Below are 19,311 nucleotides of genomic sequence, written 5' to 3' on the forward strand. Positions count from 1 at the left end.
TTATATTCTATGCGATTTAGAATTTATTTTCATGTTTCTGACACATGGATTAAATGGTATATCAGATAGCAGTATAACAAAAAGGGTCGTGGTGGCTCAGGCTGTAAGAAGCCTGTTATTAAAACACAGCAGCCTGCAATTACTGCAGGTTCAAGCCCCACCAGGCCCAAGGTTGACTCAGCCTTCCATCCTTTATAAGGGAGGTAAAATGAGGACCTAGATTGTTGGGGGGGGCAATAAGTTGACTTTGTAAATATACAAATAGAATGAGACTATTGCCTTACACACTGTAAGCCGCCCTGAGTCTTCAGAGAAGGGCGGGATATAAATGTAAATTAAAAAAAAACATGATTTATAGCTAAAAAAAGAAATAGTCAAGGTTGAGTGACTTTGTGAGGCTATCTTTTGTAGATAGATTCTATCTGACCAACTGTCTGACAAGAAAACTCCTGCTGGAGATATGGAAGTGGGCATTCTCTGTGGGTGCTCCTGCCTCTTGGATCAACTAATCAAAATGGCAGTTTTTCTCTTATCCGTTCATTATACAGAAGGATATTGATATTGCATTTTACTTTAATAGGTATGTTTGGAGTCTAGTTACAAGAATTCTCAACCAGCAAATTAGGTAAAGGTGTTACTGATGGTACTGATGATAGAAAATAAGCAGAGCCTTGCGTTGGATAATAAGTTTGACAGTCAAAAACTGTCCAATTGAAAAGTGATCTTCTGCTTTAATATTTCAATTAAAAAAAACCTCTTTTCCTCTTACATAAAATTCTGGTAGGTACGGTATTTTTAGGGACAGTTATATGTGTATTATTACTATTCAGTCTTGTATTAAAATGCTGCTACAAAATTCAGAAGCTTGTTTTATTTCTGGCAAAGTACACCAAAACTTCCCTTGGGGTGTTTCTTACAGTTTCTGCCTCTATATCATCCTCTTCCCCATCCAAATAATTGCCAAGATTTTAATAATCCTTTTTCTAATATCTTCATCCCTCTGGAATTGCTCTAGGTCTTTAAACAAAATTCCTTCTCTCTCAGTTCCAGTGGAGCCAGATTATCTAGCTCTGTTTCAATTTTCTGTCTATAATTTCTGTCTTACTCTCTAAAATTCCATTTTGTCATAATGTGGAATATAGTAATAAAGACTTTAAGAACCAGTGTTTACAATCTTACTCTAATTTTCTGTCTTATCGCTACAATCTTGTAGCAGTTGTAGTCTAGTTGTAGATAATTAAATTAAATTAAGATTTTACTTTATACCTAAACTAATTTTGATGTGTTTGCGGAATTTTTTTTCCTGGAGACATTAATTCTTTGATTTTGGGGGTCCATGTCTTCAAAGGCTGATTGACATAGAAGGTGTGCTTTAAAATGCCATTTTTGACAGCATGACAAGTGAGAATTTGAAATATATGTTCCCTAATAAATGTGCAGAGGATGACAATATTTTTTTAGTTGTGAGTTTAGCTAATCAATTATAAATTGGCTCACAAAGGTTGAAACTGGTTAGTTAGATCAGTATAAGGCTTATGAAGGAAGTGCTTCATTCTTTTTATACAGGATCTACCTCCTTTAGCCATATAGTTTCCACCAATTTCTTAGCTTAGCAGGTGTTGAAGATGTTGCTATGTCTTCCAATTTGTTTTATATGACTGCACTCATGACTAACATTTAGCACTGAATAACTGGCATGACCCAATACAAATCTTTGTTGTGAAATAATGGTGCTTTGCCATAAACTTTATTTATAGTGACTGCACTTTAACTTCTGTTTTGAAATGGCTGTATATTTTCTTTTCTCAGAGATATGATGACATATCATTTATTGCCTGTGTTGGCAAATTAGCACAAGAGACAATCATACGTGTAAGAAATATTTGGGAAGCATCTGATACTTTGTACACAGATTAATGGTAGATATGTTATATATATAGCTTTTTGTCTTTGTTAGCTGTGCAAATAGATACCAAATAATCAAAATTGCAGTTTTTCTCTTTTTTTTTTGGTTTTTTGTTTTGTTTTACATTTATACCCCGCCCTTCTCCGAAGACTCAGGGCGGCTTACAATGTATAAGGCAATAGTCTCATTCTATTTGTATATTTTTTTTTACAAAGTCAACTTATCCGTTGACTATACAGAATGATATTGATATTGCAATTTACTCTAACCTGATGTCTTGTAGGTATGTTTGGAGTCTAGCTACCAGAATTCCCAGCCAGCAAATTAGGTAAAGGTGTTACTGATGTTACTGTGCCATGTGCCATGTGCCATGGAGAAAAGACTCGGTATTTTTTTTTCCCAGGTATCATATGGCCCTTATGTGAGTTTTATCCTGTATTAATGTAGGTTATTTTCTCAGGCAATGGCTCTTTAGTAGAATCCACAGCCATTTCTAAACTCTTTGATTCTTGGTAAATCCATGGCAAGCAACAAAGATCTGAAAGGATCAGATATTGCCAAATATACTTGTGATGCCAATATAAAATCTGTAGGTCAACGCATTCCAACGAATATTCAGCTTGTTATAGCAAAGAGTCCAGTTATTTAAAATATATGTTTACTAACAAGTGCAGCAGAGGAGGACAGCACATGAGCCATTGTGGCACAGTGCTCAGAATGCAGCATTGTAGGCTAATTCTGCCCACTTCCAGGAGTTAGATCCTGATCAGCTCAATGCTGACTCAGATGTCTATCCTTCTGTAGTCAATAAATTGAGAACCTAGATTGTTGGGGCCAATATACTGACTCTGTAAACTGCTTAGAGAATGCTATAAAGAACTATGAAGTGTATATAAGTCTAAATGCTATTTCTATTTGTGTCTGTGTATTTTAGATTACAAAGACCAGCATTGGTATTAACTAGTCAACTTGCATGGTAGACTTTCATAAGACCTTTCACCCGTTTCCAGAGGGATAACCTATGTCATAGGATTTTAAATCCCTTGGCCTGCAGTACTACTTAAGAAAATCCAATTTGATAAGTTTTTTATACCCTCTCCTTTTAAAATGGAAGTGCAAATATACTTGTATGGTACATTACAAGGAATGATTCAGAAGCTTAATACAGCAGCATGGTATAAGATGCTTCATACTGTTAAACCAGCTCTGCAATCCCACCAAATGAAATAATGTATTTATAAGGACAAATAGGGACTTCTTGTTCATATACTATAAGGGCTCCCAAAATTATTTCAGGTACATTTTGAAAATTATTTGGAAGTAGACAAAGAATCTCTATAAAAATAAAACTGTGCTGAGGTTTTCCCTGGTTGCATTTGCAGAGCCAAGACTTGTACTGAGGCCAAACCAAGACAGTGCATGTGGGTGTGTGTAGCAAGATCCTGGGAAAGCCTTGGAGCAGCCACACAGTATTTCCTGGAGGTTGTAGTTGCTCCAGTCCTTTGGGGAAAGACTCTTGGCCTGTATCCACAAGCTTAACATAGCCTTGATGAAGAGCAATCCAAACATAACTTGGGTGGAACAAGTACCAGGAGAACTGTTTTCATTCTGAAATGAATAGCCACCCTCCCTTAGATACTTAGCAATGTAAAGAGTAGTATACTTGTTGACTCTTTGTAATTAAAAGGTGACTGAAAACTGGACAGCCTTCATGAAAAAAGCCAAACGTATGAAAAACAACAGGCAAATAAAGCATTTTTCCAAATCTTTATATCAAATATAAGAAATAAAGAGAGATACAGAAAGAGAAGCAAAAGGCATGCTTTATTGATTTTTTTAATGTCCACTTAATCCAGAACAGATCCATTCAATTTTAGGAATCTTTTAAGCATCCCTTATGAATGGATCTGCTATAAGTAAGGCATTAGGTATAACTCATGAGATTGGTGTAAAATGTTTGCCATTTATCCATTATAATGCTAATGAATAATGAAGATGGAGAAACCCAAAGAATAAATTTTGCTGAAGGTTTGTCCAGTCACTGGCTGAGAAAAGGAGCCCTAAGAGATCATGCTGTTGGTACTGCAGTGATAAAATCTTGTCCAAACATTCTAACTCAGAATTTGTATCGGAGCTCTGCCTGTACAGGTATATGCTTCAAATCATCAATAGACACTGGGGATAGTTTGTGGAACTGAAAGCAGATTCTTTAAAATGTGATTTGGACTGATTCAAAGATAAACCTATTCACAAAGTAGGCAAAATAAAGATGAACAAACTTTAGAGGGTTGCCTTGGATGGGGTTGTGAAGCTGAAGGGCAGGTTTAGTTTTTTCCCTTTTATAAGTAGTTCTTGACTTATGATCTCAATTGAGCCCAAAATTTCTGTTGTTAAGTGAGACATTTGTTAAGTGAACTTTGCCCCATTTTACAATTTTCCCCCCCCACAGTTGTTAAGTGAATCACTGCAGTTGTTAAATTAATAAGAAGGTTATTAAGTGAATCTGGCTTCCCATTGACTTTGCTTATCAGAAGATAGCAAAAGATGACCACATGACTCTGGAACACTGCAACCATCATACATGTGAGTCAGCACCCAAATGTAAATCAGATGAGCATGGGGATGCTGCAACAATTGTAAAAGTGAAAAAGATTCATAACTGATATTTTTCAATGCCGTTGTAATTTTGAACAGTCATCAAACAAACTGTTGTAAGTCAAGGACTACCTGTATTTGAGTTTTGGAAGCTATATTGAAATCATTCTTTGTTTCTGCTTTTATATTTGAAGTATATATTTTGCTAAATAGAGAATTCAGTTTTAAAAAGAATTCAACAAAAATGGATCTGTAAGCTGAAATTCCAACGTAGGAATTCGTCTGTTTTTATTTTGGGAAAACAGCAGCTGTTTATAAACTTTAAACTCACCATGGAACTGTGGTTGACCAACCATGGGACATTTCAGTGTGCTGTTAAGACATAGAAAGATTGGTAGGGTCTTCTGAATAAGTATTCTAGTCCTCATTAATGACAGCCTGTATATAGTAATGTCCAAATACAAATCTGCCCTATATTTGTGCCCTGTCATCAGATGTAAGCATATAGGCCACAGGGTTTGTTGTCCCCACTGCTTGGATGCCTATGCAATTAGCCCTGAATTGTAAGAGATCCATGAAAATAGAACCAAAATATAAGTTTTGAGCGATGGGTTTATATTTTATTTATTTATTTATTTTATTTGTCACAACAGTATATATAAGCATAAGCATGAAATAACTATATAATATATAAGCATATATATAAGCATAAGTATGTAATAACTATATTAATTGGATATAATGAAAGGAAACAATAGGACAGGAATGGTAGGCACGCTTGTGCTCTTATGCACACCTCTTACAGACCTCTTAGGAATGGGGTGAGGTCAGTAGTAGAGAGTTTTTGGTTAAAGCTTTGGGGATTTTGGGAAGAGACCACGGAGTCAGGTAGTGTGTTCCAAGTATTAACAACTCTGTTACTGAAATCATATTTTCTGCAATCGAGATTGAAGCGGTTAACATTAAGTTTAAATCTATTGTGTGCTTGTGTATTGTTGCAATTGAAGCTGAAGTAGTCTTCGACAGGAAGAACATTGTAATGGATGATTCTATGAGTTAAACTCAGGTCATGTCGAAGGCGGCAGAGTTCTAAGTTTTCTAAACCCAGGATTTCAAGTCTGGTGGCATAAGGTATTTTGTTGTATTCCGAGGAGTGGAGAATTCTTCATGTAAAATATTTCTGGACATGTTCAATTGTATTGATGTCTGAAATGTAGTACGGGTTCCAGACAGACGAGCTGTATTCAAGAATTGGTCTAGCAAATCTTTTATATGCTCTGGTTAGTAATGTAGTGTTTCTGGAGAAGAAGCTATGCAAGATTAGGTTTACAACTCTTAAAGCCTTTTTTGCAATGTAGTTGCAGTGGGCTTTGGCACTTAGAACATTTGATATGAAAACTCCAAGGTTTTTAACAGGGTGGGGGTCATCTGTAAGGTAATGTCCATCAAGTTTGTATTTAGCATTTAGATTCTTTTTTCCAATGTGTAACAAATATTACAATGTGTAACAATGTTACAATGTTATGTTACAATGTGTAACAATGTGTAACAAAGCAGTTGATGTGTATAAAATGGAACACCTTGATGTCCTGAATGAATTACAACAGTTACTACAAAGAAATATTATTTTATATGCACCCATACACAATCCTAAATATAACTGCCTTAATGACTATTCAAGATCTAGATACCTTATTGTATTCATTACATGAATCTATTCACCAAATTAAAATGCAGCCTTTGCTGAAATTATCAAGGAAGCGTCTAAATAATCATCATCCAAGTAAGTTTGTTGGTGTCAAAGTTAATATCTTTGTGGTAGTAGGAATATTTATATGCATATGTTTTGCACTTCCTAAACAATTTTGATTGCTGAAAGACATAAGGAAAACAGGCACTAAGTCTGTCTAAGAACCTGGCAGAGATTACTACTTTTGCAGTTGTTAGCCAACGAGCTGGTGTTTCTTTTTAGCCTGGTCAGCTAACTTTGCTTTGTGATTAAGAGGCAGAAAAAATGTAATGGAGCAAAACAATGAAAAAGAAAATAATTCTGTCACAGCATGCTCTCTGCTAAATGCCATCCTGCTTTCTAAAACATCTGTTAAATCACTTTAGAAATCTCCTAAATCTTCAAGTAAGGAACATATACAAAATTTGGTTTTCATCTCATTCTTCCAGTCCCTTCTCTGTATCTTCTTAATATTTTTCTTCGTTCATGATAGACCATAGTTCTTGAGCTACTTACTCTATTACCGTTGTAGTACAAAACTGATAATGCAAACACATGTTTACCAGAAATAAATATTGTCATTTATTCCATATCCTCCTCCTTTTACATTTTTCAATCAAATTACATTTACATTTAAGATCTCCCGGTCTCCATTAAATATAAATCAGGAAAAAGGGAATAAAAATGAAAAAGATAAGGAAAGAAATATAAGAAAAATGTCATAATACCTGGCTTTTGTAAGATAAACAAGAGTCAAGATATAATGCATGGTGCTACAAAGTGGTGGTATTCAGCCGGTTCTATCCGGCTCAAGTGAACCGGTAGCGGGTGCTGCGGGAGGCTCCGCCTACCCATTCAGACGTCATCATGTTCCATTTTTGACCCTCTGCGCATTAGCAGAAGGTCCTGCGCATACACAGAGGTGTCGCGTGCAAGCGCTCACATAGGCAAACCAGTAGTGAAGGTAAGTCAATACCACCCCTGGTGCTATAATCTAATAATGTATTTTAATTACTAAAAGGCAGATAGACAAAGGGGCATGAATATTATTAGGAGCTCTAAAAGAAAAAAACTAGCTAATCAAATAGTTATTTTTTTTATCCACAAAAATTACTAGCTGCATGCATTATATCCTTCCCGAGCAATATCAACATTGCTGGCTCCAGCCTTCCCCACCCACCATCTGATTCATCTCCCAAATGTGTTCAAGTTGTGTATCTTGATGAATGCTCCAGGGCAGATCTAAAATGAATTGAATGCATACAGTTTGTATTGGGAGAGGAAAATATTTAAGGGAATCTAGGTTAATAGGACTTTTTCTTCTAGAGAAACCAGGAAAATGTAAAGAATTGCCATCATTTTCCTGTGCCAAACTGACCCATAAGTTTCCTTACTGTCACTGATTTGAAACCGTGGAAAAAACTCATGAGCTTTTCCAGCTGGTCAATACAAGAATGCAAAAATGCTGTTCCAATCAGTGATTAACTCTCTAGCCTTATCCCAGAATCTTATGGGGTGGTTTGTTTTGTTTTGCTGAGTTAAATTGGGTTGGGTTTTGTTTTGAGAAAACCTTAGCATTTGCTATAAGGGAGAGCTGCTGGATATTTTGCTGAAATGGAGCTGAGCTGGATCTACATGAGCTCAGTTGTTCAGTTGTTGGGCATGGGACTATGCTGATATCTGGATCACTCACTCACTCACTCAAATTCTACAGCCTCTCTCTCACATAAGTGGCTCTGGGTGGCAAATAATCATAAAACCAAATTAAAACCAAGCACAAGAACAATAAAAATGCCATTTATATCTCTGCCTCTGTCTATATCTATATTAGCCAAGAAAAATTATAACCAATATTATATACAGTTGCTAATGTCTGATCAATGTCATTTTATTTATCTTAACATGGTTAAGATTTTATTTCTATTAAAGTAGCTAAGTTTTGTAAAATGGATGACATCTTGACCACACCAGCTTTGTAATTAGTGGGTTTCATTGTGGTCTTTTACTTGCTTTCTTACTTTCTTACTCTGTTTTTTATTTGTTTGTTTGTTTGGTTTGGTTTTGAGTTGGTCTATGACTATAGCAAGGTGCCAGTTATTTTAGAAAAATATGTTTTCTAAATTTTAGCGCTCTCTCTCTCTCTCTCTCCCTTCCATTTTTTAGGTTTCAAGACTTTGCTGAAAGGAATTTCTGGAAAGTTTAGTAGTGGTGAGCTGGTGGCAATTATGGGTCCTTCTGGAGCTGGGAAGTCAACACTTATGAATCTTCTGGCAGGATATAGGTCAGTAAGTGTACAAATACCTGCATCTTTTTATGACCAATGTCTTAAGACGTTAAATGTATTACCAAGATGTACTGTTTGAGAAAAATATATATTTGAAAATATAGGTAATTTATGTTTATGAGATAGGCTGTATCTCTTTGTCAACTTTAAATATTAACACTGGTTTCTGTCTAAAAAAGAAAAACCCAGAGGTGGAATAGCTGGAATCAGGGCGAAAGATTGGAGGTCTCATATCCTTTCTTTTCCAGAAGTCGACTGCATGTTTGCATTTGGGCTCCATCTCTTGCTTTAAAAAAGCAGTTTGGACACTTCCTCTGCTATGATCTATTTTCTAGGGGTACTTGATCTGGCATCTTGTCCATAGCTCTGATTGTGGGAGAGCCTTTGCAAAATGTACTGCCATTATCACAATTATAAGGAAAAAAGTATTATCCATTCTTGGCCATGAAGTTTAATGCAGGGGTCGCCAACCTCTGGGCTGCGACCCACTAATGGGCAGTGAGCTTTTTGCAAATGGGCTGTGGAAACAGGCAAGTGTGAGTATGTATATGTGCATCACCACTTGTGTGAGAGTGAGTAAGTGCGTGCACACACGCTTCATTTGCAGCAAAGGGGGAAAGGTTGGGGAACTCTGACTTAATGCACTTAACTTTTAATTATGAAGATATTTTCAGCCTAAATATATTAGTCTTTCAGGAACTTCAGAGATGTGAATTCAACACTGTATGCGATTAGGATAATTGCATATATACAGACTTGATAAATAAATACAATTTGTGAATGCAGAGCTTTTCTACAATAGTCCTTAAACTGTAGACTCAGATTCTGATAATAATTATTTCACACATCATATTTACTTGCATATGCTAAAAAAGAACTGACTCCTGTACTGTGGAGTACAGTACACAATGTGCAGGCTTGCCTGTTTAATCTGATCTAAAGGCATAAAAAAAAATAGGCTGTTTCTTCTCTTACTTTCAGGGAAACTGGGATGAAAGGAGAAATTCTTATCAATGGGCAACATCGTGATTTGCGTTCTTTCCGCAAAGTGTCATGTTACATTATGCAAGATGACATGCTGCTTCCACATCTTACTGTCCAGGAAGCTATGATGGTATGGTTATTAATAATAGCAACCACATCTATGCAACATACAGTTCTCTTTTTTCTGAATTAGCTTCTTCCTGGGTTATGCAGTAATTATTGTGCATCAAAGAACATGAAAAGAAATAAGGTACATTCATGAAAAGGATTAAGAGGAATTATGGACAATATAATTCCTGTCCCAATTCACAGGAAGGAAAAACTTGCATTAAATCTGCCTTGCTGAAGAACTAATGGACATATTGTATTCTTTGTCCAGCAATTGGGTAAATTTCCAAAGAGAGAGGGGAGGAGGGAGAGGGGAAGGGCGAAAGAGAGAAAATGGTAAGCTATGTACCAGTATTGGCGAACCTTTTTGGCAGCGAGTGCCAAAACGGGAGCGTGCACATGTGGTAGCATCAGAAACTGGAAGAACAGCTCCCTAGCGTGCATGCATGAAAATGCCGAAACTGGAAGAGCAGTTCCCAGTGTGCATGGGACTATGCTGATATCTGGATCACTCACTCACTCACTCACTCAAATTCTACAGCCTCTCTCTCACATAAGTGGCTCTGGGTGGCAAATAATCATAAAACCAAATTAAAACCAAGCACAAGAACAATAAAAATGCCATTTATATCTCTGCCTCTGTCTATATCTATATTAGCCAAGAAAAATTATAACCAATATTATATACAGTTGCTAATGTCTGATCAATGTCATTTTATTTATCTTAACATGGTTAAGATTTTATTTCTATTAAAGTAGCTAAGTTTTGTAAAATGGATGACATCTTGACCACACCAGCTTTGTAATTAGTGGGTTTCACTGTGGTCTTTTACTTGCTTTCTTACTTTCTTACTCTGTTTTTTATTTGTTTGTTTGTTTGGTTTGGTTTTGAGCTGGTCTATGACTATAGCAAGGTGCCAGTTATTTTAGAAAAATATGTTTTCTAAATTTTAGCGCTCTCTCTCTCTCTCTCTCTCCCTTCCATTTTTTAGGTTTCAAGACTTTGCTGAAAGGAATTTCTGGAAAGTTTAGTAGTGGTGAGCTGGTGGCAATTATGGGTCCTTCTGGAGCTGGGAAGTCAACACTTATGAATCTTCTGGCAGGATACAGGTCAGTAAGTGTACAAACACCTGCATCTTTTTATGACCAATGTCTTAAGACGTTAAATGTATTACCAAGATGTACTGTTTGAGAAAAATATATATTTGAAAATATAGGTAATTTATGTTTATGAGATAGGCTGTATCTCTTTGTCAACTTTAAATATTAACACTGGTTTCTGTCTAAAAAAGAAAAACCCAGAGGTGGAATAGCTGGAATCAGGGCGAAAGATTGGAGGTCTCATATCCTTTCTTTTCCAGAAGTCGACTGCATGTTTGCATTTGGGCTCCATCTCTTGCTTTAAAAAAGCAGTTTGGACACTTCCTCTGCTATGATCTATTTTCTAGGGGTACTTGATCTGGCATCTTGTCCATAGCTCTGATTGTGGGAGAGCCTTTGCAAAATGTACTGCCATTATCACAATTATAAGGAAAAAAGTATTATCCATTCTTGGCCATGAAGCTTAATGCAGGGGTCGCCAACCTCTGGGCTGCGACCCACTAATGGGCAGTGAGCTTTTTGCAAATGGGCTGTGGAAACAGGCAAGTGTGAGTATGTATATGTGCATCACCACTTGTGTGAGAGTGAGTTAAGTGCGTGCACACGCTTCATTTGCAGCAAAGGGGGAAAGGTTGGGGAACTCTGACTTAATGCACTTAACTTTTAATTATGAAGATATTTTCAGCCTAAATATATTAGTCTTTCAGGAACTTCAGAGATGTGAATTCAACACTGTATGCGATTAGGATAATCGCATATATACAGACTTGATAAATAAATACAATTTGTGAATGCAGAGCTTTTCTACAATAGTCCTTAAACTGTAGACTCAGATTCTGATAATAATTATTTCACACATCATATTTACTTGCATATGCTAAAAAAAGAACTGACTCCTGTACTGTGGAGTACAGTACACAATGTGCAGGCTTGCCTGTTTAATCTGATTTAAAGGCATAAAAAAAAAATAGGCTGTTTCTTCTCTTACTTTCAGGGAAACTGGGATGAAAGGAGAAATTCTTATCAATGGGCAACATCGTGATTTGCGTTCTTTCCGCAAAGTGTCATGTTACATTATGCAAGATGACATGCTGCTTCCACATCTTACTGTCCAGGAAGCTATGATGGTATGGTTATTAATAATAGCAACCACATCTATGCAACATACAGTTCTCTTTTTTCTGAATTAGCTTCTTCCTGGGTTATGCAGTAATTATTGTGCATCAAAGAACATGAAAAGAAATAAGGTACATTCATGAAAAGGATTAAGAGGAATTATGGACAATATAATTCCTGTCCCAATTCACAGGAAGGAAAAACTTGCATTAAATCTGCCTTGCTGAAGAACTAATGGACATATTGTATTCTTTGTCCAGCAATTGGGTAAATTTCCAAAGAGAGAGGGGAGGAGGGAGAGGGGAAGGGCGAAAGAGAGAAAATGGTAAGCTATGTACCAGTGTTGGCGAACCTTTTTGGCAACGAGTGCCAAAACGGGAGCGTGCACATGTGGTAGCATCAGAAACTGGAAGAACAGCTCCCTAGCGTGCATGCATGAAAATGCCGGAAACTGGAAGAGCAATTCCCCAGTGTGCATGCACTAAGACTCCAGTTTCTGGTGTGCAGCAGAAATCTCTGGCATTGCTTCATGCAAATCTTCTAGGGAACCAGACAACGCATGTCGTGGGCAATCTTGCAAAATATGTTTAATATTTGTTTAACAGCACCACAATCACAACAAGGGGAATCTTTCCATCCCCTCTGATACAGGGCAGAGGCACTTCTTCCAGTATCATACCTAATTCTGTACAATTTCAACCGAACAAAACAAGTCAGGTCAAAACCAGATGGTTTGGTAGAGGGATCACTAATGGTCAGGCCACACAAGAAGGTACCATGGATCATTTCTTTCTCTAGGCATTCTGTTCTGGTTAAACTGGGTTGATGTTAAGTGAATAGCTGGCCTGCGGCAGAGGTGGGTTTCAGCAGGTTCTGACCAGTTCTGGAGAACTGGTAGCAGAAATTTTGAGTAGTTCGGAGAACCAGTAAATACCACCTCTGACTGGCCCCGCCCCCATCTATTCTCTGCCTCCTGAGTCCCAGCTGATTGGGAGGGAATGGAGATTTTATAGTATCCTTCCCCTGGATTGGGGTGGGAATGGGAAACAAGTGACCTTGGAGTACTTTTCAGCCAGCCAATTTTCATGATATTCTATTCATATTTGTATTCCCAATTCTTTATTATTTTTTCTATCATGCTGGGAGTCTCAGAAATAATCAGAGTTACTTGACTCTATATTGTTGATCAAGTATGTCCTTTCTAAGCAAGCATTCAATCTGAAATTAAAATCTGGTCTTTTTGAGCTCTTTTGAACTGCAACAGAATCAAATCAAATATTTTTTCTGGGGGGTGGTAGTATGCATAAATACATTCACAGATTTGGAAAATATTATTTTTCTAAGCAGAATTATCATAATAAAAGTATAATTTTCAAATCAAAGGTTTCCAAGTAGTTTCTTGAAGAGATGGTTCAAGAAGGTGGAATTTTTTTTCTTCATGAATACCTGTGTCAGGCCAGTTTGGGCATTTAAGAAAGACAGACCCCCAGCTCCATTTGTAGAGAAATGTATACCTTTAATAAAGCCAAGAGGTGTTACAGTATAAGCAATTCACACGTAAACCTGGTGCTTTCCCCTTGTCCTGGGTCCTCTCCCCTTCGTCTGTCCAATGGCATTCAAATTGGGTGTTTTGGTAACAGTCCTAAAGTTTGGCACCTCTCTGGTGGGTGTTCACATTCGGTTCTCATGCTCTGTTCCAGGCTGGCATCTGGTTCCTGTCATCCTGTCATTCCCCCTCTCTATATCCCCTTACTATTCCCTCCCACCTTTTATGGTGGGCTGCCATTGAAGCAAAGCAGGGCTGAAGTGATGCAATGGCAGATCTCACAACCTGCTTGCTTCTCACATTGCTCTAGCAAATATTTATCCTAATTGAAACTATTGATAAAACTTCACCTCTTAAGGATTTATTTCCTGGCTTCTGTACAATAATAGCTATGTATTTTAAATAAGAAGCCACATTAGTTTCAAAAGACCTATACTGTATTATATGAATTGGGTAAGTACTTTGGATGTCTGACATCCTCCCCCCAAATAAATTGACTTAATAAGTATAATATTCTACTATTTCAGGTGTCTGCCCACCTAAAACTTCAAGAAAAAGATGAAGGCAGGAGAGAAATGGTATGTATATTACTTTATTCTGACTTAAAATGGGATACTTATTTTCTTTTAGAAGAAAACACAGTACACTTTTATATCTGAAAGTATTATTTTTATATGTAAAAGTAATATATTTAAAAGATTTTATAGAATATTTTCTCTTTTTTTGACCAGATTTATCAAATGTTGAATGCAAAGGATATCCAGTTTGTATATAACTTCAATATTATATTGAATAATATTTAATTACATATAATTAAAATTAGTAGGCTGAAAAGACTGAATGGAAGAAATATGGGAAATGTAGATATAGAAGAATTTGTGCAACGATAGGAATGCTTCATTGAACATGAAATTTGAGTTCTTAGCTGGATTAGTAACTTTGGGTTTGAGCTGGTGGTAAAAGATGTTTTTGACCTGAGAGTTTGTCTGGTATAGTGATATTAGATCAGGAGATCCAAAGTCTATTCATTTATCAAACTCAGTGGGCAACTTTAGGCCATCACTGTCTTTCAGCCTAACTTATTATTTTAATAGGGTCGTTGTTATGTGATTAAAATTAGGAGAGATCTGCCTGAATGCTTCCTTGAAGTCCCAGGAAAAACATTTAGTATAGAACATTTAGTACATCTAGAATCTTTTCAGTGAAAGCTGAAGACCCAGATATATTTACTTAGAAAGAAATCAAATGGATATTTGTGGAAGATGTGCCTGGACTAAAAATACAGTGTGTTCACTACATGACAGACAGACAGACAGACAGACAGACAGACAGATAGATAGAATGAATATGACTTCCTGACAAAGGCTGGTATATACCTAAAACTTAAGTGCCAGTGATTCAGAACATTCTAATTGGGGTGCAAGGGATTCCTCTTTCATAGGGCTACTATATCTGAGCCGATAACGATGGAAGTAAGGAGATACAAAGGCACTTTGCAGCAATTCTGACATCCATTTTTGCAGTCCAAATTTGGTAGCCCCAATCTTTCATCTGATTTTCAAATGAGAAATGAAAAAGGGACCTCTAGTAAATGATAAAATGGATCCTTAGCAGTGTATATAATACATGGATAATAGTAGAATAGGATCATAGTTTTTATCCAAAATGGCCACTTAGTCTTGTTTTCTTACAACCTTAACAATAATTAGAACTAGCAATTTCGAAACAGTTGAATTACGTTAAAATAAATATTAAACAATGTGCTTCCTAATACTTCAGAGCTGGCGTATTAGAAATGTTATAAAATATTTACCTATACATACAGTTTCAGATATTTATGTTTCAGAGACCATGATTGTGATATGAATACAATTACAGAAATTATTACCAAAGTTTCCCTTATGTTGTTCCTCTTCACAGGTGAATGAGATCCTGACAGCTTTGGGTTTGCTATCGTGTGCCAGTACTCGTACTGGAAGCCTTTCAGGGGGGCAGAGAAAGCGTCTTGCGATTGCTTTGGAACTGGTGAACAATCCACCAGTTATGTTTTTTGATGAACCTACCAGGTAATTTGTGTTCTGGAGTAAAAGGCTGACAATTACTACAAATGTGCTTTAAAACATTTATTGTTTTTTAGTATCTAAAGTATTAAAAAGTTAAATGTATCCTCTTGATGTTTTAATTTAAAATTTTAAATAGATATTTTTAAAGAAAAAAGTGACCTTTGACTGTGGAAATTCACTTTGTGCATTTATGTTTATATCAAGTTGAATATAATCCTGAATTTTAGATATTCTTTCCCTCCAAAGGGAGGATAAGAAAAATATACTAAAACACAGATTAAAAACTTAGTGTATGCTCAGCTTCCTCACTTTGTCAACCTAGGATTGTCAACTCCAGATGAAACCAGTACTGGAAACTTGCCTAAATAAGTCCAATAAATGTGTGCTTGTAAACCAGAATCAAATAAAAAAATATTTTGATGCTAAAATCAAACACCAAATTGACATATTTAAGACAAAAAAATCCTATACATTTAATTAATCATTAATATTGTTCAATTATCTGTAAAATGAGATACTTGAGTTATAAAATTCATGGATTTCCATCTTTATATATTAGAATTAGTTCAATCAAACATAAATAACTCTCATACACAGGAACAGACACTTCCTCATAAGTATCAAAAACAAAATGGGAAAACAGGATGGAGATGGGGCAAAGTAGAGTAGCTACAGCAGGAAAGAAAAGGAAAAAAGTAGAAAGAATAAGAAAGTTAGGAGAAGAGGTAGTTGGATGGTTAAAGAAAAAAAAAAGAAACTAGATTTCATTTTTAAAAGATTAAATTTACAGGATAGCTGGTCCTGCCAAGCAACAGTTAGCCTTAGGCTAATTTTTAGAAGCATCCATATATTTCAGAGTATACTCTGCAATTGTTTGCACCTCTATCCACTTATAGTGATTATTTTTTTGGGGTGTGTGTGGAATCTTGCTTTTCTTTCAGGTAAATAAAGTGTCAGTATGAATTACTGTGTTTATCTCTTCACTATGTGTATGTGGGTTGTGAAATCCTGCATTTAACCGGAGTTGCCTACTGCTATGTATACTATCTTGAATTCCATAAGAAAAGCAAAATATAAAGCATATGCCTGTATTCATTGATCACCATGACTTCATGAGTTGGTCCCAAGGTTGTTTTTTTTTAAATAACTCAAGTAATAACAACAGCCACAACAACGACGACAGCAAACTATTTGCATTGAGAATACAAGCAGGTTCGTGGACATATTCTTGTCACTTGCCAATTTTAAAATAGGAAAAATGACCATGCAACAAAAGGGGCAGCCTCCTACATTTTCAAGAAGCTCTCAGGGCACCCAATAAATGTAAAAAAAAAAAGGAAATAAAACTGTTGGGTAGCTATAGTCCAGACTTTGTTTCTCCTTTAAAAAAAGGACCAGCATAAGCAAAGATAGTAGGTAGCATCCAGTATAGTGTGATCTAGAGGTTTCTAGTAGCATTGTAATCATTACATGCTTTGCAATTGTTTATATTTAAGAATTTTTGCTTTACAAAATGAATCATGTGAGTTTTCTCTTTTTCCAATATCTCATTTGTATTCAGAAAGTATTATTTGACAAAAGTACTTTCCTATCATATAACTTTGATTAATTGAATATATGCCGGCCCTTTCAAAAGCTCCCAAAATGAGAGGTTAATTTGGGTTCATGACACTCCAACATTGAATGCGCTGAAATATGTGAAAATGTATCGCATATAGTATTATAATAATAATATATGAATAATATATAATATGTGATAAGCATAATAATATATAATAAGTTTAACATCACTGATAGATGAGGTAGTCAAGGCTACATTTTGGTGTACAGAATATGATATTAGCAACCTTGTAAAAGACAAGCTAAAAAAAAATAAGTAAAGATTACTTGTAGGATTCTCTTGCTGAACTTTCATTCAAACTCTTCATTCCAAGATCAGTTTTGGATATTAAAAGAACAAAGTGGACAAACTGTGTTTTCTTCATTTTTTCCGTAGTGGCCTGGACAGTGCATCTTGCTTTCAAGTTGTCTCTCTGATGAAGGCTTTAGCCCAGGGTGGCCGGTCCATCATCTGCACTATCCATCAGCCCAGTGCCAAACTCTTTGAACTTTTCGATCAGGTAGACTCCTAGGTCTGAAAGACATGTATATGTGCACACCGTGTCATAGCCACTTGGATGCTGGTCTTGAAAAGGCCTTTCCGCATTATTAAAAGATCCTTTTTTAGCATCATATTTAACCATCATTCAGAGAGAAAAGCATACATCACCTGCAGAAAATGATGAGTCAGTGCAGTTGAATTTATTTGTGAATCAGTTAGAACAGAGTGTTATAGAGAAGTTATCTTTTGCCAGATGTTCCTTCGAAATGCTTACATTGTAGTAAATGCATTTACTAGGAGTACACAGAGCATTCCTAAATATTAAAGTAATTTGCTTTAATAAGGTGGTTTCCCCCACAGAATTCCACTGCAGCACTTTGATGTGGTAATATTCTGCCTTTGCAAAAATCTAGGCAGGGTCAATCTGCTTTGCTCATCAGATCTCAGAACCCTAGGAGCTGAGTGAAAGTAACCATATCATTTTGATGAATATAAATGAGGATGTTTCATTTCATAAGGGAGAGGAGGTTTGAAAGGGTTGCTTTGGTAGGATATCAAGTGCTGCCTTGAAGATCTACCAGTCCTAATATTTAGCACAGGAATAAAACACATTACTAAGTTCACACACATTTCCACTCATGCAGCTTTTTAACTCTCACTCAGCCTTTCTCAGCCTTTGGACTTTATTTTGTTCCACATATGATATGTAATAGGTTTATGCATATTAATTAATAATCATTTATTTTGCTGGATGTCTAAGGAAATATCTTTTCAAATTGCCTCTGTGAAGGGGTGTCCCGTTTTTCTTCGAATGAGCAGAATGACTGCTTTGCTTGATGACAATAGCTGTTGTTCATTAAATCTGTTCATTGAAATAGATCAGCCGTATCATAACTCTTCATGAAGGTGGCTGAATGTAGTTCTGTGAAGATAGGGAAAAACATATCTGTGAGGTGAAATAAGTCTTTGGAGTAGATTGCCAATATTTTGTATAGTTTAATGATTCATATCAAATTAGCAATCCATTTGTAATCAGAAAAAACTATTTAACATATTGAAATTTGTCAGCCATTAAAATATAATATAGTGGAATTAGGAAATTGTTGAGAAATTGAAAACATTGAGGTTGTGTACTTAGGAAATTTGTGATGAGAAAAAATGGGATTAGAAATTAGATCTGAATTAGCCCTAGTGTGCATGCATGCTAACATATGTAACAAATAATTTTGTTTATTAAAGTTTAGGGCTAATTTAAAACTACACCTGAGAAAAATGTTGATATGAAAATGTTGTACAGCAAGGCTAGGCATGAGAAAAATATATGTTTTTAATGTATATGAGCAGAGAGATTAATAAATTAAAATGCAAAAAATATTAGTTAAACCTGGAAAGAGATATTATATATTGTAAAATCCTATTGGTTTTTAGTAAGTATATTAACATTTTGGAGATTTAATTATGTCAGTGTCTCTCCTTTAATTTAGATAATATTTTTGTAATAAGATTGCATACTATAATTCTGATGCTAGACAGGAATATTCTTCATCATTTCTTGCTTTTCTTTATTTCAGCTCTATGTCTTGAGCCAAGGGCAATGCATTTACCGTGGGAAAGTATTAAATTTAGTCCCTTATTTGAGAGATTTGGGTTTAAATTGTCCAACATATCACAATCCAGCAGATTATGGTGAGCAAAATGATGGAGGTTCTCACTTTCTTTCATAAGCTTTTGGGAATGATACTGAATTTCTATGTATGCTGTGTGTCTCTTTTTGAGTG

General features: G+C 35.8%; 1 protein-coding gene across 1 annotated transcript in view; it reads left to right on the forward strand.

Annotated features, from left to right (window-relative positions):
- Positions 1–19,311, forward strand: part of ABCG1 (ATP binding cassette subfamily G member 1) — a 51,889-nt gene that overhangs the window by 17,761 nt on the left and 14,817 nt on the right. Inside the window, exons 3-8 of the mRNA XM_058186046.1 lie at positions 8,394–8,511; positions 9,496–9,628; positions 13,897–13,947; positions 15,290–15,435; positions 17,429–17,552; positions 19,105–19,219. Of these exons, the coding sequence (XP_058042029.1) occupies positions 8,394–8,511; positions 9,496–9,628; positions 13,897–13,947; positions 15,290–15,435; positions 17,429–17,552; positions 19,105–19,219 (687 nt within the window). The remainder of the gene's footprint in view (positions 1–8,393; positions 8,512–9,495; positions 9,629–13,896; positions 13,948–15,289; positions 15,436–17,428; positions 17,553–19,104; positions 19,220–19,311) is intronic.

The sequence above is a fragment of the Ahaetulla prasina genome, chromosome 5 (genome assembly GCF_028640845.1).
Source record: "Ahaetulla prasina isolate Xishuangbanna chromosome 5, ASM2864084v1, whole genome shotgun sequence".
In the NCBI taxonomy this organism is placed as follows: domain Eukaryota; kingdom Metazoa; phylum Chordata; class Lepidosauria; order Squamata; family Colubridae; genus Ahaetulla; species Ahaetulla prasina.